The 16771-nt window shown below is 35.5% G+C and overlaps 2 protein-coding genes across 5 annotated transcripts; one reads left to right on the top strand and one right to left on the bottom strand.

The window, feature by feature from the left end:
- The first annotated feature begins 919 nt into the window (after window positions 1-919).
- Window positions 920-7666, top strand: LOC111383136 (aurachin C monooxygenase/isomerase-like). Of its 4 annotated transcripts, none has more exons than XR_002700699.1 (5): window positions 920-1305; window positions 3907-4211; window positions 4302-4512; window positions 5003-5935; window positions 7059-7666. XR_002700699.1 is itself a non-coding variant. In XM_023007210.1 (4 exons), exons 1-4 carry the CDS (start codon window positions 1060-1062, stop codon window positions 5501-5503), a joined length of 1263 nt encoding a protein of 420 aa, XP_022862978.1. In that variant the 5' UTR covers window positions 920-1059; the 3' UTR covers window positions 5504-6476. The 4 variants fall into 4 exon arrangements, 1 of the variants encoding a protein (XP_022862978.1); XR_002700701.1 differs by lacking the exon at window positions 7059-7666 and having other exon boundaries at window positions 5003-5597; window positions 5770-6486; XR_002700700.1 differs by lacking the exon at window positions 7059-7666 and having other exon boundaries at window positions 921-1305; window positions 5003-5622; window positions 5770-6486.
- Window positions 7667-11049: 3383 nt separating this feature from the next.
- On the bottom strand, window positions 11050-16452 carry LOC111383150 (probable protein phosphatase 2C 22). Its single transcript, XM_023007225.1, has 2 exons — window positions 15849-16452; window positions 11050-11882 (listed from the first exon to the last, which is right to left on the bottom strand). The coding sequence occupies exons 1-2, from the start codon at window positions 16078-16080 to the stop codon at window positions 11314-11316; spliced, it is 801 nt and encodes a 266-aa protein (XP_022862993.1). The 5' UTR covers window positions 16081-16452; the 3' UTR covers window positions 11050-11313.
- Between the last annotated feature and the right edge of the window lie 319 nt (window positions 16453-16771).

Below are 16771 nucleotides of genomic sequence, written 5' to 3'. Positions count from 1 at the left end.
AATTGAAAGCAAATAAGTACAAGATTTTCCCCCAAATTGCTAAAGATATGTTAGCTATTCAAATATCCACAATTGTTTATGACTCAACGTTCTCTACTACTAGTTAGATTCTTGATTCTTTTAGGAGTTCGTTGATTGCAAATATAATTGAGGTTGTGATTGACCTTGAAATTTGGTTGCATGGTAATGATGAATATCTAGTGATTCATCAATATTTGGATGATGGGTAAATAGTATAAAACATTCTCATATTTCATTGTCATTGTGCAAAACGTCATTACATTTCATTTTTTGGCATTTTCACTTCTATTTTCACATTTCATTGTGCAAAACGTCATTTCATCAATTTTTTCAATAAAATGAAAATTTTACTCTCATATTCAAGTAAAACAAAAACAAAAATGAATTATATGTTACAATTGCAAATATTAAGTCAATTAGTATAGACTAGGGGATTAAAAATATTTCTATCATATTGTTGTATTGTAATGATTAGAATGATAGATCTTTGGTTTGTAATATTTTCAATGATATTATCTATGTTTTAATGTGAAATTTTAGACTAATATTTATAATTTACCTTATTCAATGTATATTATTTTTTTCTTTGTTAAACCATGATTTTAAACTGAATCGAACAAAAAAATAAAAATAAAAATAAAAATAAAAAGTGACTTAGATTGATATGATCTAGAAATTGAAATGGTTTGATAAATTTCTTTAAATGGTTTGATTTGAAAATATATTACGAGTAGTTCAAATCAAACTGTGTATACTCCCAACGATCGTAGTAAAAAGTGATTTATCCACACATCATCAAGAAATGATACTTTTGGGAGGTGAGCAGCTTGGCTTTGAACCAAAAACAAAATGTTGTCCAAAAATCAAAAAGGGAAAATAAAAAAAGAGAAAAGAAAAGGCAATAAAATGCAGGGTCACGCGCGTCCAATTTATCTCCTCTTGCACTCATACAAACAAGAATAATGATAAATGATTCCTGTTGTCCTCTAGTTGCGCCTTCACCCTAAATCAAGAAAAACCCGAGAGAGAGAGAGAGAGATGGAGGAGAAGAGGAAGAAGAAGGCTGTGGTGGTGGGAGGCAGCATAGCAGGGATATCCTGCGCGCACGCACTGATTGCAGCTGGATGGGATGTTGTGGTGCTGGAAAAGACATGCTCTCCTCCTACTGGTAGCGCCACCGGGGCCGGCCTTGGACTCGACCCTTTGGCTCAGAAAATCATCCAGTCATGGCTTCAACAACCCCAGCTTCTTCAAATGACTACCCTGCCCCTCGACATTGATCAAGTAATTAATTTTTTTTTTCTAGGATTTATTTATGCAGCAATGACGTGTGGTTTAGTATCTTTCTTCTCTGTTTTTAATAGAATATCAAGAATCAATACTCTTGTAGATTGATTTGATAACACAGAGTGCATAACAAATGTGAAATCTAGTAGATAAGTAGCTATTTAGAATGATGATATATTTTAGGTCCTGATGTTAATTATAAAAATGAAAATGAACAGCATAGTCATGTCAGTGCTGTGATTTAGGTCATCAATTTACTGGTTGTCTATAGAATCTTGAATTATAATTTTAATTTTAAAAAAACTAACAATTTCATCGAAGTAATTGGCAATTATGATTTCTCTTAGCAATTTTTCAACCTTTAATATTTGATATAATATTCTGAACAGTGAAGCAGAGAATGTTAAAAACTGAATGAATGCTATGAAAAAAAAATGCAGTAGTCGGATCACTAAGGCCAACTTTCATTTGTTCTCAATGGGATGGTCTTGCAGTCAAGCCCCTTAAAGTTTTCATTCGGCTTGACGAAAACTTTTCATATTAAGTTACTTTTTCGAAGGCTTATGGCCCTTAGTGCTTTTTTCTGCCCCATAATTTGTGTGTAATGTATTCTGGAATAGTGATTGCTGTTGAAATGTGTGGTTAAAAGAGAAATTTTTTATTTATTTATATGTAATATTATTTTAATGAAGAATGTGTGGTTGAAAATGAATACTGTAGAAAAAATAATATGGTAAAATGTGGAAGAGAGAAAGACAAACAAAGCCTTAGAAACTGTCTATTTCAGATTATCCCTTCACTTGTAGGTCTTGACAAAAGTTAGAATTCTAGCTTTTAGATAGTGGTCGAATTCCCGCACAGTAGATTACAGTTGACATTGTCTACGTCTGGTGGTGGAATTTGTCACCCTGAAAGTTATCCTCCTTTAGAGGCTAGAGTTGTTTTATCTTCTATATTGTTATTGGTTTGTATAATTGCTTATTTGCATACGTCCAAATAATTTGAAGTAGAAAGATGGATTTGGCCGTTATATTTGTTATATCCTACCATAAATGGAAGCAAACATTGATGACACTCAGGGACAGAATAGAATTCTGCAACTGATGGCATTTGCTCATTTATAAAGAATTTCAGACACTTGTGAAAAGATTTGGATTTATATATGTATAATTGCTGGCCAAGATTTTCTTTTCTTTCTTTGTTGGCATTGTCCCCTACCTTAGTATATTAATATGAACATTAGTACATGGAAGGGACTTACAAACCTTACCTCCTCAGATTTACATCAATTTTCTCTACTACTCACACAAACTTATATAACAAAACAAATAATAATAATAATAATAATAAATAAATAAAAAAATAAAAAAAACAAACAAACAAAGAGAACCTACCTATATCTCAAACATCAATTACCTATACTACTCACACAAACTATAAATATATATAACAAAGAGAACCTATCTAAATCTCAAATTGGAACTCCCCGTTTGTCTACTTAAATCAACCCAGTAACTTCCCAGTAAGGTCTCTAGCTTGTAGCAGTATGAATGATCTCTTTATAGCTGGTGTTAGCTAATTAGTCTTCCACTTTATCCCCTCTCTCCAAATATGGTAGAAGGAGACATCCATCCTTCCCGCCAATAATGAAGCTCCACCAAGTCATACTGATTTGTCAAGGTCCTTGAGATTTTTTACACATCAGTTGTATTGAAGACTGAGAATCCACCTCAGCCCAAACCGAGCATATTTTATGTTGAATTTATAACCTTAACCCAGTTATTACTTATTAGAGCTCCTGTGTCTACTTCTAAGCTGGAGCATGATCCGTAAAACGCATAAAATGCCAGCGTTCAACTTCACAATCCCCATACTTGATTTCTTCCAATAACCACTATTGGTTGTTGGCTATTTTTTGTTTGGATTACTTCCCTCCCAGTAAATAGTCCTGCTTTCCCAACTACCATTTTCATAAAATGAGCTTTTGATAACTCGTTCATCTTACATCTTTCATTTTGGTAAAATAATGTTTGGAATTATTTCTCTCAATCCATAAGGGGGGGGGGGGGGGGAGGGGGGTGTTATAGATTGTTCAAAACCTGCTTTACAACCTCTGCCGGAAAACCTCCAAAACTGAAAGAGCATAATGGGCTTAGTGAAGTAAGGGTACAGCAATGATACCTGGTATTGTAAAATGCCCAAATTCCCATTCTTCTTTGGCAATGAATCCTTTCTATAAAATTTTTCCAGTGATATTTACATTGTGAAGCTAAAAAGCTTACTCTCATTCAATATTGTACCTTTTCATCAGTATGGAGCCTGTTATGCTATTTTTCTTTTTTTGTACAAAAAGATCCTTTGAAGGGGCAGCGCTTTTTCAAAATTTACTGATAGGAGCTTTCAATGCTCTTTTTCTGTTTTTCAATTTCCAAGCAAGAGGAAGCGGAAAAAGAGCCATCTTTTCTTTAGTAGCTTATATTTATTGTTTCCTAATTATCTAAGCCAAATGCACTCTTGGGATCAGAAACTTTTTCATTGACTTCAAATAAAATAGTAGTATCTATGTTTTCCACTGTAAACATTCTTGTTTAATTGCAGAACCAAGCTACAGATGGAAACAATAAAACCAGCTGGATGCTGACAAGAGATGAGAAGTTCAATTTTAGAGCAGCATATTGGTCCGACCTCCATAGCCTTCTGTACAAGGCATTACCGCAGGAGATTGTTTTGTGGGGACATCTGTTCATCTCCTTTTCTATTTCTGATGACAAATCCTTTGTGAAAGTCAGAACCAAAGTTCTTCAAACTGGCAATACAATTGATATCGTTGGCGATTTGCTTTGTGCAGCCGATGGATGTCTTTCTTCAATTCGACAGAGTTTCCTTCCTGACCTTAAGCTGAGGTGGTTGAATAGAACTCTAGATATCTTTATTTAATCCAAAGTAAAAATTAAAGTGCTGATCTTTTTGGAATTATGTTCCTTTTATGGTAGGTATTCAGGTTACTGTGCATGGAGAGGGGTTCTCAATTTTTCAGATAATGAGAACTCTGAAACCATTCTTGGGCTTAAGAAGGCATACCCTGATCTAGGTAGATGCTTATATTTTGACCTGGGTTCAGAAGGTCACAGTGTGTTTTATGAGCTATTGAATAAAAGAATTAATTGGATTTGGTATATTAATCAACCCGAGCCAGAGGTTAAGGTATGTTCTTTCTATCAGTTTTACCCATTAATTATATGCCATGAGTTTAACACAATAAGCCAAAATCTCTTTTTCCTAATTGATTCCCGAGTCTAGCCTGGTGAACTTTAATTCCATGTTTGGTAGACTACAATGGATGGTATAGATAGGAGGAAAAGCACCTGAATCAAGTTCCATTTGACACTTTAGAGATTGATGGGCAAGCCTATCCTTCATTGCATATTTTTTCTTATCAAACCTATCCTAGTAGCATATTTGGTGCATAGTATTAGACCGCACTGAATAGTATGAGGGACAAGATTTGAGCTTCTTTGTTTAGTAGTGGCTAGTGTTGTTTAATCCGTTTACCAAACATGCCCCGATTGGTGGGTAAGGGTTTGAGGCTGGGAGCTAAAAACTTGTACAATGGCTTATTTGAAAATGCAAAATGGGTTATTTATATTTAGATAGGAGCTGTTTTTTCAATGCACCTTTTGATGTTCCAATTCAGGGAAACTCGGTTACCATGAAAGTTAGCAGTGACATGGTCAAGAAGATGCACAAGGCAGCAGAGAAGGTTTGGGTCCCCGAATTGGTTAAGGTAATACAAGAAACAGAGGAACCATTCTTGAATGTCATATACGATAGTGAGCCTCTCGATCAAATCTTTTGGGACAACGTGGTTTTGATTGGAGATGCAGCTCACCCTACGACTCCTCATGGTTTAAGAAGTACAAACATGTCGATATTAGATGCTGCAGTCTTGGGCAAATGCCTTGAGAAGTGGGGAGAAGGGAGTCTAAATTCAGCTCTTCGAGAATATCAATCTATTCGGCTGCCAGTTGTTTCGGACCAAGTTCTATTTTCGAGACGACTGGGACGTATAAAACAGGGTTTATTCCTTTCTGAAGGAAAGCCCCTTGATCCAAGGACAGCAAGTAAAGGAGATTGCCGAGAGTTGATGCAAAAAAACATGCCTTTTTTCTCCTATATTCCTCCCATATTGAACTAAAATTGCACTGATGGAAAATTATGCTATCTAAGTTTAGAACTTGGAGCATGATTTGGTACTTTGTGGGCCTTTTCTGCATACTATGATAAATTGAGTATGTATAACCAACTGAAATGCTGGTAATGATGATATATGTAATTTGCTGATATTGTATATACATTGATATTTTAAGTATAGTGGAGTATGGATGTTTAACACGTAGCCCCTGTATCGGCGCGCTTTTTTGCAAAATAATCAATTTTTCCATCAAATCAATGGCTCTACAGGTGGAGAGATAAAGCTGCAAGAGATTCAAGTATAGATTCACCTCATATGCTGTGATGGAAAAGTGAGGTTTCAATTGGATCCCGAGGTCGTGGCTGTGTTCAGCTCGTCAAGGACCCCTTGGTGTAGGGCTGGGCTCGCTAAGGCAAGAGCTTTTTGCTAAATCAGGTGAAGAAATTTGGAGTCTTTTTTAGATTTTTCTTAAAGTCGAGGGTTTTGTAATGCTTTGTGTTATTGCGGTTATCATCTGAGGAATAAGTATACATTGACTTTTGTAATTACTTTCTATTGAAGTTGGGTCACTTTGCAATTAGTTTTTGGTTCTTCGATGACAAGCCCTATAAATTACTTTGGTGAGACAGTGTTTTTAAGCACGATCAAATAAGCTAGAGTGGCTTGCTCTTTTCATCTTACATGGTCATATGGTGGGGGTCGGCTATGGATGAAATATCATAATTGAGTTTGAAGCATTGACAGATGCACCAAAGTAATGAAGGGGTAATTATGAAGCAATAAATGTAGGTTAATAGGTGTCACACCTACTCGTGGTTATTGAAATCCGAATAAGGCTCAAAATTGGCAAGGTTTACCTTAAGAATAGAATCATGTCGTGCTATGTTGGTATAGTATGAAGGTATATATAAGGAGTTCTGGATACAAATGATGCAAGTGATAATGGATACTTTACGCAATACAAACCAAAATCACCCAAAAAAAAATGGATAAAAAGTTTAGTGAGAGATGGGGGCGGGAATGGTAGAGTGCGTAAGTGTTTTATTGAACTGCTAAGTGAGTGCTCTACATCATCTGCAGAAGTCTGTCCTGGAGTTGGTGCCCGTGCTCGACAATGTATTTGTTTTGCGTGGTTCGATAAAGTTGGAGTTTAGTTGCTGAGTTACTTTCAGCTGGGTATGTTATTGGTGACAATGTGTTTAATTGGATATAATTCTGCTGGGTTGAGTTTTGTGGCATAACGAATTTAGTAATTATATCAGTCCTGTATTCGTTCCCATGAATCTAGGGCTTTGGAATTGAAGTTGGATGAGATTAATTTCGAATTTGATTTGGGAATTTCCTTCTGAATTTTTGCGGAAAACATTTCTCACTAGCAAGTTACAAGCTTTACTGCCGATGATTTACTCGAGAAAAACTTAGATTTATTCTTTCTTTAGAAGTTTATGCCCATATTTATTGTTTTCCTCTTAATTTCACGATTGAAGTTATAGGACAGATATTTTTCAAAGTAAATAGCAGTGAATGGTGCACATGTTTTTGCTTTTATATTTTCCAGGACTACTTTCTTCAGTGCATTTCAGGGAAATCTGATTCAGGTAAATCCATAAATATATGACAATCTTACCTCATCTCATGATGCAAATGATTTGTTTATGATGAATGTCAGGCAATTGGACAAATATGAGCTTTTGAATCATTCATAGGGATGTAGAATGGGGGTGGGAGAAATCAGGGATGAATTTTTGGTATATTTATATAATTGGTATTTCTTGCTTCCTCTGTGAGGTGCTATTCATCTGCAAAAAAATTTAGAGAGGATGAGGCGATTAAATTTTAATTCAAATAAACTATAGCTTTTGAGCATCTTGGAGCATATGAGCAATGGAGCTCATGGAGCACCGCTCACCTTGAGGATTGCTTTCTTGGTTAGCTTCATGTTTTTTGTTTTGCTTTTGATTTGTTGTAACTCCCTCATTATCTTGGTTTCACGGGGTTCGAATGAGAGTGTTGCTCGTTGGAATTTTGATAGAGTGCTCTCTTGCTTGTTCTGTTGTAGTTGAAAATAGTATACTTCTTTATACCAGAGTTGTATGGCTACAATGTTTAGCCTTTTCTCTGTTAAAGAAGTTTGAGCTTGGCAAAAATATACAACTAACTTCATGATGCTTTCAGCTTGTAACTTTGTTTTATTTTGTACCACCAAGTTTGAGCTTTGAAAGAATGTATAAGCTTCACGATGCTTTTCTGGCTTGTAACTAAACTATGACGGTGTATAAAGTGCAGCTTTTGAAATGTATAAATCATCCTTAGTTTGCTCTTTAGAATATTATTATGTAATTTGTCTTAGTCTATTAATTAAGAGATGTGCAGAACTTTTGATTTTACTCGAGAATGTTCTCCTTTAATTGGAACATAATTTATGGTTCTCAATGCATCATTTTTGCAATGTTGTTGCCTTGAAAAATTTAACATATGTGCTTAAGTTTGACATAACTAGTGATTAACACAAATAATTTTTTTTATCTACACTATGGCACATGCCTTGTATATGCGTCTCACTAGTTAGGGAAAAAGTCTATATTACCCTTTTAAGTGTTTGAATTACTTGCACATTTTCATCAGTTGTTCTTAAAGGGCATATTTGATTATGCACAATCAATGGTTTTTATGGCTATAGTACTTTGTCTCGAACTTATCAGATGTCATGCAATTAAAAAATGAGTTTTAACAGAAATTATTGTTCTGATAAAATTTTGGCAAGAAAGCACAACTAGACGGGTGTAATTTGACACTTAAGACGTGCTAGCGTGGAATGCCAGTCGAAGAGACGTGTTTTCAACATGTATTGTACACTTAGACACGTGTTTGAGGGAAAATGATACTTGTCCCGAGCCACATAGGCCAAGGATTTATGGGGGGAGTCGAAATCCAACGCCACGTGTCCCCCTTGGAAATCAAAGGCAATTCTCGTGCTTGAGATGTCATGTCGGGTGTTGATAATTGCCACCAAAATAATTGGCTTTTCGGAATTTTTTTTACTTAGTATTTATCTAAATCAATGATCGTTTCATTATACTTGCATTCTTTTCAATTTCCTGTTGCACCAGGGGGAGATCTGAATCACTTAAACATTGACAATTTAACAATTTTAGCATTTTCTCTTGGTTCCTGGTTTCACTAATTAATTAAACACACACTGGTCATAAAAATAAAATTCTGCTGTCAAAAATGGTCTTGAAAACTTCATTCTCCAGCAAATGTGGGTTTGTTTTTCCCTTTCCCATAAATCAAATTCCCCAAATAGTTACGTCTATATTTTGCATGATTAGCTCTCAAAAAATTAAAATTCATTTTTTCTCTATTTTCTTGCCAACCACACATTCCCCAATAAAATAATATTACATGTAAACTTAAAAAATTTCCCTCAGAGTAAGAATGCTAAAGATTTTCCTCCATGGCTGAAGTTTAGTTTCGTTTATCTGTAAAATGAACGGTCTCGTGCAGACTGATCAGTTCTAGATCACGTTATGGAACGCAATTACCTTCACACTGTTCTCTATTACGAGTCTCTGGTGATGATGAATCCCAGAGAGCTTACTAAGAAACTTAGAGAGGCAAAGGCTGAAATGCTTTCAATTACAGGACAATTATTTAAGACCACTAGTCGATCAAGTGCTATGATGCCGTCATGAGAATGGTGGAGTGAAAGGCAGAGTTTGGATAGGGAAAAGGAGCTTAAATTTGTTCGATGGGAGGAGATGTTCCACAAGCCGAACCTTTTTTATTAAGGTAACGATACGGTTACACAATTGAACCGAATATCTCAAGTTGCATGTAAACATGAACGAGAGTAGATAATTAGGATGACCCAATAAAAAGAAGAATAATTCTATTTGTACCGAATTGGGATTATCAAAAGTTGTCCCTCCTCTCACAATGCACACAGTCTCTCGTGAATATAAAAATTCCCAAATGTGGTCCCCACCCGTTATTGTGATTAGTAGACAAAGAATTAGATAAAAAAAATTATGTACATGTAGCATTGTCTTGTCTTAAGAAGAATTCACTCATGTTGCAATTGAAAGATAAGTGAGCAATACAATCCGGATTCATAGACCCAACAAAAATGACAAAGTCTAAACATACAATAATCTAAAATTTTGCATATTCTTGTGTAATTCTATTCATTTTCCTTCCATATTGGCTGGTTACTGAATTTGAAGAAGGTGGAATAGCAATTGGATTAAGATGCACATACTCCCTGCGCCATAATGCTTATGGAAGCATGGGCTGACATGCTTTAGTGGCAAAATATGTCGATATGTTTAGACATGAGAAAAGTGCTAGGCCTTGACCGGGCTTCTCTGGAAACACAGCAAGGTGAATTGAGCATGGAAGGCCATGAAATATAAAAAGCTGCAAATGCTGTAAAGGAAGTTGTTACTCGATCGAGTGCTTGAAAGAAAGAAATTGGCAGAATCCACCATGTATGGACGGTTATGATCTCATTCATGTCAATTTAGAGGATGGGGTCTCGTATTCTACCATTGTAAAAACACTAGCCCTGCTCAGTTCATAATGAGAATGTTTTTTTCGATTTCATGTATTATTCTCCTTGGAAAACAATGCTAGTCCACTTGTTGTCTCGTATTACATTGTACCAGCCATCAGAGAAGGGCAGATATTGATCCTGCCACCAGCAGCAGGGGCATAGTAGTCCAGAAGATTAAGTAAAAAATCCCCTTGAAGATGCATTAATCATTTCATCAAAATGGTGCATTCTTTAACCAGTACCAACACAAGTTTATGAAATAAAAATGTCATAATCTTATGAATTACTTAACCTTTCAAATATCAAAATTCAATCCATTTTTTCATTTAGTGGAAAAAATGGGGTAATAAGAAAATTAGAACATAAAATCTAGTGGGGAATCTAAGATGTAATGGTATATTTATTGAGTTTCAATGAACAAAACTAAAAGAGAGAAATATATAAAAATTTGAGTATTTAATCATACCAAACACGTCTTTAAATGTATATCTCTATGTTGTATGGATATATGCATATTTTGGGTGCCATTTACGCATAGATTGAAGGAACCATCCAAAAATTTAAAATGTATCACACCAATGCCCATAGATGAGTTGCACCTTTGGACAATCTAAAATTTCCTAGTAGGAGTTCACCTTAATAAACATGTCATAAAATTTACAAATATTTCAAATAATATATTTTACTTTCGCTATTTCGGAAGTAAAGAGCATGAGTACTTGCAAAATCAATAATCGGAGGAGCATTTGCATCAAGCCACAATAATCAATGTCTTTCTTCCAAATCATTTCTAATTAATGCAAGAACAATGCTACTTGTACATGGAAAATTTACATGGATTTTTACAAAATGCCACATGACAACATTTCGTTGAATTTTGGGCAGAAAATAGTTAAAATAGCCAATCAAGTAATGCCATCTCAGCATTTGTAAAGCCCTCCATGCATTTACCCTGTACAAGTATCATTTATCATTTCTGTTGATGCAAAGCAGGTAAACAAGATTTAATGATTCATGCAAATAATCATATGGACTACATCATATGGACTACAGTCAATTCAATGTTAACATTAGTTAAAATGAAACAGGGAAACTGAGAAAATCTGAAGGAGATAAAAGAAACCTAAAAAAATCAGAGCCGCATGTGTTACAGTTGGACAATACATCCTCTCCTAACTCAACATCAACGAGAACGACATGTAAAGTTTTAACAACGGATAGAAAGTACGAAGAGGAACGAAAAACCTTCATGTCCATCTCAATTTTCTAGGCTATCCAAGAAGCCTTGTAACTCCTTCAAACCTTCAGCTGAAATGCTCCTGTGTACCCGTCCACGAGGAGCAACCAAGTTTGGAGGCGGTTGTTGTTGAAAACACACAACAACCACAGCCAAATTGTCTCCACTCTTTCTCTTCAAAGCCTCGTTAACGAGATCCTCACTACACTGCACTGGATCGTTGTGTTCTTGTAATCTTCGACGGGCAAAGTCAACAGCATTTTGACTCATGAAAACGTCCCATACACCATCACAGCCTAAGATGAGGAACTCGTCTTCTGATGTTAGTTTTGTGCTCATTAATTCAGGCTCTGCACTAAGTGGTCCACCATCCATATGTTTCAATCCTTCCATGTGCCAATCTCCTAAAGCACGAGCAACATTTAGCTGTCCATTGAGATATCCATCATAAATGTATCCTCCAGATGCTTCTATACGCCTTCTTTCTTTCAAACAAACAGTTTTGTGATCCCTTGACATCTCAATTGCTTTACCACGACGACATAGTACTGCTCTGCAATCTCCAGCATTTGCCACCACCAGTGAGCTGTCTCAAGTGAAATTACCAAATGTAAACAAGTCAGGTATGGTGCACCACATTCCGAAGGAAAATTGACTTTTAAATGTCATAACTCAAATTCTTGTACATTTACTCGAGAAAGAAGGTAACAAATTCTTTAAATGTAATTATCTGACTATTGCAACCTGATGTCAAGTTTTAACTGTCTAAAGACAAAATTCAGATATTCTCATCTTTTCTTGAAGCATTCTAGTCTTCATATTCTGTTAGAACTATAATCAAGAAACACACATCTTTTAACAATGCTCTGGTCAACATTATTTTTCGAAGGCTGGTATTATTTGGAAGTCTCAAATGTGCAGCATAATACACAACATTTCATCGTTCATGATTAGATCTAGAATTATGCCTGGGGCTGAATAAAAGTTATGAACCAAACCAGACCAAACCGAATCAAATGATTCTTCTTAGTTTAAATACCCGAATAGGTGCTAGAATTGAGAACCAACGGGTTTAGTTCAATTCTTGGCTCTAGACTAAGAACCAAAGAATCGAATCTACCTATTTTATTTTTATTTTTTTAAATTGAATTTTTTTCTAAATAAATTTACCAATTAACTAATTAAGTGATTAACTGTAAGTGCTCAAGTCTCCAACTTTCCAATGCCAGGCCCAACTTCAGCCCAAAATAAATTTTTCCTACAAATTTCAACTCAAGCCCAATTTCACTTCACAATTCACCTCTCATTTATTCTGTCATTTGAGTTTAACTGTTGCCTCGTTTTTAGCCACTCCCCTCACAATTCACAACTTCATCTTTGCTCCTCAGGATCCACACGGATCATCAAATCCTATAATCGTAAGCATTTCTACATCAATTCATTTTTAAATCCAATTAGTGGCATATAAAGGCTAATTCAGGAAAGCATAATTGTTTTTTCTCATAATATAGGTTCTCGAATGGGAGACAAAAAAAAAGCCTAATGAGACGTCAGAAATATGGACTCATTTCAATATAATACTTATGGGACAAAAAGAGAAATGTAATACACACACACAAATATACACACACACACACACACACACACACACACACACACACACACACACATATATATATATATATATAGGTGGTATCACGACTACCGTGTTTAATTAAGAAGAATTTAGAACAGCATTAGTTAGGGTGGTGGTTATTGATAAATTTGCTTTTTTCTGTGTGGGTTTCAAGGAATTTGTGCAACAACCTTGCCTCTAGATTTAAGGTTCCTTCTCAAAGAACGATTGCTAGAGATATGCTCCATCTCTACTATGAAACAAAGGAATCGTTAAGGATTAAATTTATTAATAATAGGTAAAGGATTTCTTTAACCACTAGTCGTTAGACATCAATTCGAAAGCATCAATTTATATGGTAGTAACAGGACACTTTATTGATAGAAGTTGAAAATCGCATAAGAGGATATTGAGTATGTTTGTTGTTCCAAATCATAAAGGCGAGACAATTGAAAAACTTAATGAAAACTGTTTGCTTGATTCGAGAATAGAGCATGTGGGTGCCATTACAATAGACAATGCAATTTATATGGTAGTAACATGACACTTTATTGATAGAAGTTCAAAATTGCAAAAGAGGATATTGGCTCACTAAATTCAAGGTAAATTCTAATGATATCATTTTAGTCCTTTCATGCTTCCTTGCATAAATTCTCTCATTGGAGGGAAACTGATGACTTAGCTCTGCCATTCATTGTAGGTGCTGGGAGAGCTTGAAACCATAGGGCAAATCTTGGCTGCTGTAGAAAGACTACCTAGCTCGATTTGGTAGTGCAACACTTGACATCAAGGATCTACAAATGTCAGCCATGGTCACTGCTATAACTAATGGTACTCGGAATCACTCATTCAATCATTGTTAAAGAATTGTCCAGACTCAATGCACGAAATTTTAGGGAATTGCTATTTGTAGGTTGATACTGAGGAGGCGTTCTTGATCACCAGAAACCTTGGAGACTGTAGAGAGCCAGAACCACACGAGTAAATTCCATGTTTAGCCCAGGGGTGAACACACGAGGCATGATAGGAATAGATAAGTCGATCAAACAGGACAACGACCATACCGGTTATATACCCATCTGAACACTTAAAATGACTAACATTCTAATGGAAATTAGGGGTAAGTTGGAAATTGAATGACGTAAATGAGACCGAAAAAAGTATTGATATTTCACAAAGGTCATGCCTACGACACACAAGATTTTCTGCAGCTGAAGGAGGAGATTGAACGAGTCCTCAAAAAGATATACTTGTCAAAGTTTGTGAAGGTTGACAAAGGAAAGGAAAAATCAGTGGACAGCGGAATCCTCTCCACAAGTTGGTGTAATCAACTAGCCAAGAGCCAAGGAAAAAAAAGGCTACCATTCAGATGACCTAGATTATCTAGTTAATAAATTATATTTTGATCCATTTCTGTATATGTCAACTACCAACACCATAAAGGTCCTGACAATAGTTTCGACATGTCATTTTGTGTAAAATAAATCAATAAATATATTGAAACTAGTCGATGAAAAAGATAACAAGAAGGGTTAAAACTTCCAAAAGCCAACAAATTGGTAAGATAATAAATCTCTCAAATGAGTAGGTAACAATAGAAACCATTTATTGGCAGAGGCACAATTCGCTCTTTCGAGCAAGTAGACATCCAAATGCCAAAAATTGGTAAATGCATATATTTCTCGATTGAGTAGGTATTGTTCACTGGGAACCGCACCCACTATACAGTCCCAAATGGTTCAAATCTCCCTCCTTAATATGCTCTTTTTGACCGACTCTCTTGAAGGCTCACGAATCATATGATATATAGAAGTGGGTGTTATTTTTAAAATCTATGTAACTAATATATTAGGGAAATTTTATACAATTATAATCATCATTATTAGGTCAACACTTTGGATGGAACGTCTAATTAAAAGGTTGAACCCCAACTTTGAGAGCTCCCACCGTCCCATCCCTAGAACTTTGCGAGGAAGGTAAATCGCGGGATGTGCCCTAACAGGCTAGGGAACAAGAGTTGTCTGTACACTGCGCCTACAAGGAGTCTAATTCCATGTCTCAAGAATTGAACCCCCATACTATGGTTGCCAGCAAGGTGTGAGATAACCTCACTTCTGTCCTTTGCACCACTGAGCTATGCCTCGAGGGGCGGATGAAACGTCTAATTAACTAGATGAAAGTAGGACTGTGGTTTAATCTCAAATTATTGGCCAATATATAATATTATCCATTCATAGTCTTTACCCAAGAAGATACTAGAATTGTATATATGTTACAATAACACGTTTGTTAGTAAAGATAGGACAACTCTACGCTATAGACAAATCTTATTCATTTTATTGTTTAGTCACATGAATACTGATTACAAAAATGCACCACATGTTTTGTTACACAAAATAATGGCATAAATGATTCGAGAAAGTTACTTCTTTAGGCCTTCGCTCAGAGCAATATTAGGAAGGCTATAACCCCCATCAATAACTACCCACTGACATATTTTGACTCATCACTTTCCCCCTCCCCCCCCCCCCCCCAAAAAAAAAACCCCTGACCCAAAATTCCTAGTTGGAATTCAAGGAGTTCCAACAACTCTATACCTCACACATTTTGAAATAAATAGGTAAACTCTGTAACGTTATGCATCATCAAGCATTGGGTCATCCCCTATTAACAGAAACGTTTTTATTCTGATAAGAGGCACCATGACTCATTTATGCACCCTCTAAAAGATTATACAGCATTGTTAACTTAACCAATCAACTATAATTTTGTTGAATTTTTATTGACTTGATAAAAGTATCCTTATTACAACCCACAAAAAATTGCAGAGATATATTAACATTTCAATAATTAATTCTCCTAGCTTCAAGAGAGCATAATTTACCAAATATAACGATTTTTTATAGGAATCAAATGCAACAATATATTCATAGATAAAATTAAAATATAAAAATAGTAATTTTTTTAACGCAAGTTGAGAGAATCGAAAATACCAGAGACGGGTGTCGAAGGAGAGACTTTGAACACGGCGACGGTGTGCTGCCAGAGCTCAGGCGGTGTTGGTAGGCGGCGGCAGCTGCGAGAGGATTGGGAATCGGCGGGCGACCATCGCTGGAGCTGCCGTTCTCTTTTCTACTTTCAACAATGTTGATAACTGCTTTACTGCCCTCCATTGTACATCTCAACCATCATCCCTTCCCAAAAATTTTCAAAATTCAAATTCTCAAATGCACACAAACAGAAATCGGAATCAAATTCCAATGCAAACGGAATATATTGAGTTAAAGCGTTTATGGTAACTTTGTTGATTAACTAGGGTTTCAATTTTGGAGATCTAGGGTTTACTGGAAGAGAATGAAACAGTAATGTGTTGGTGAACAAATAGATACAGGTGTGTATGCGTATAGATTGAGCGAGATTGGTAGGTCGGTCGAGTCGAGTTTATGGAAATTTGAAGTCGCAATGGAGGTGAGATGACTTCGAGTAAAACGGCATCGTGTAATGTGGACATGTGTGCCTTCATTTTAGTGAGAGTGATGTTTTATAGCCCATGTTTGAGTTGAGGGTGGTATCGAAATTGGAATAAATTGAGTGTGTATTTGAGCCTTTTATTTTGAAAGAATGCATTTCAAAATAGTAAATTGATAGAGTATGTGTGTTGAAAAATGAGAAAAAATTTTGAATTTATATGTAAGATTATTTTATTGAAGAATATATTGTTAAAATGATATCAAATTATTGTTTATATATATATATAATCTATTCAAGTACTCATGATTCTGGTTCAGAAATCAAGAATCGACCTGGACCTAGTCTATTCTCGATTTTAATTCTTAGGCCCAGTTTGAATCACATTTTTTTCAA

This window comes from Olea europaea, unplaced genomic scaffold (genome assembly GCF_002742605.1).
Source record: "Olea europaea var. sylvestris unplaced genomic scaffold, O_europaea_v1 scaffold262, whole genome shotgun sequence".
NCBI lineage: Eukaryota > Viridiplantae > Streptophyta > Magnoliopsida > Lamiales > Oleaceae > Olea > Olea europaea.
This window is presented reverse-complemented; position numbering and strand designations above follow the sequence as displayed.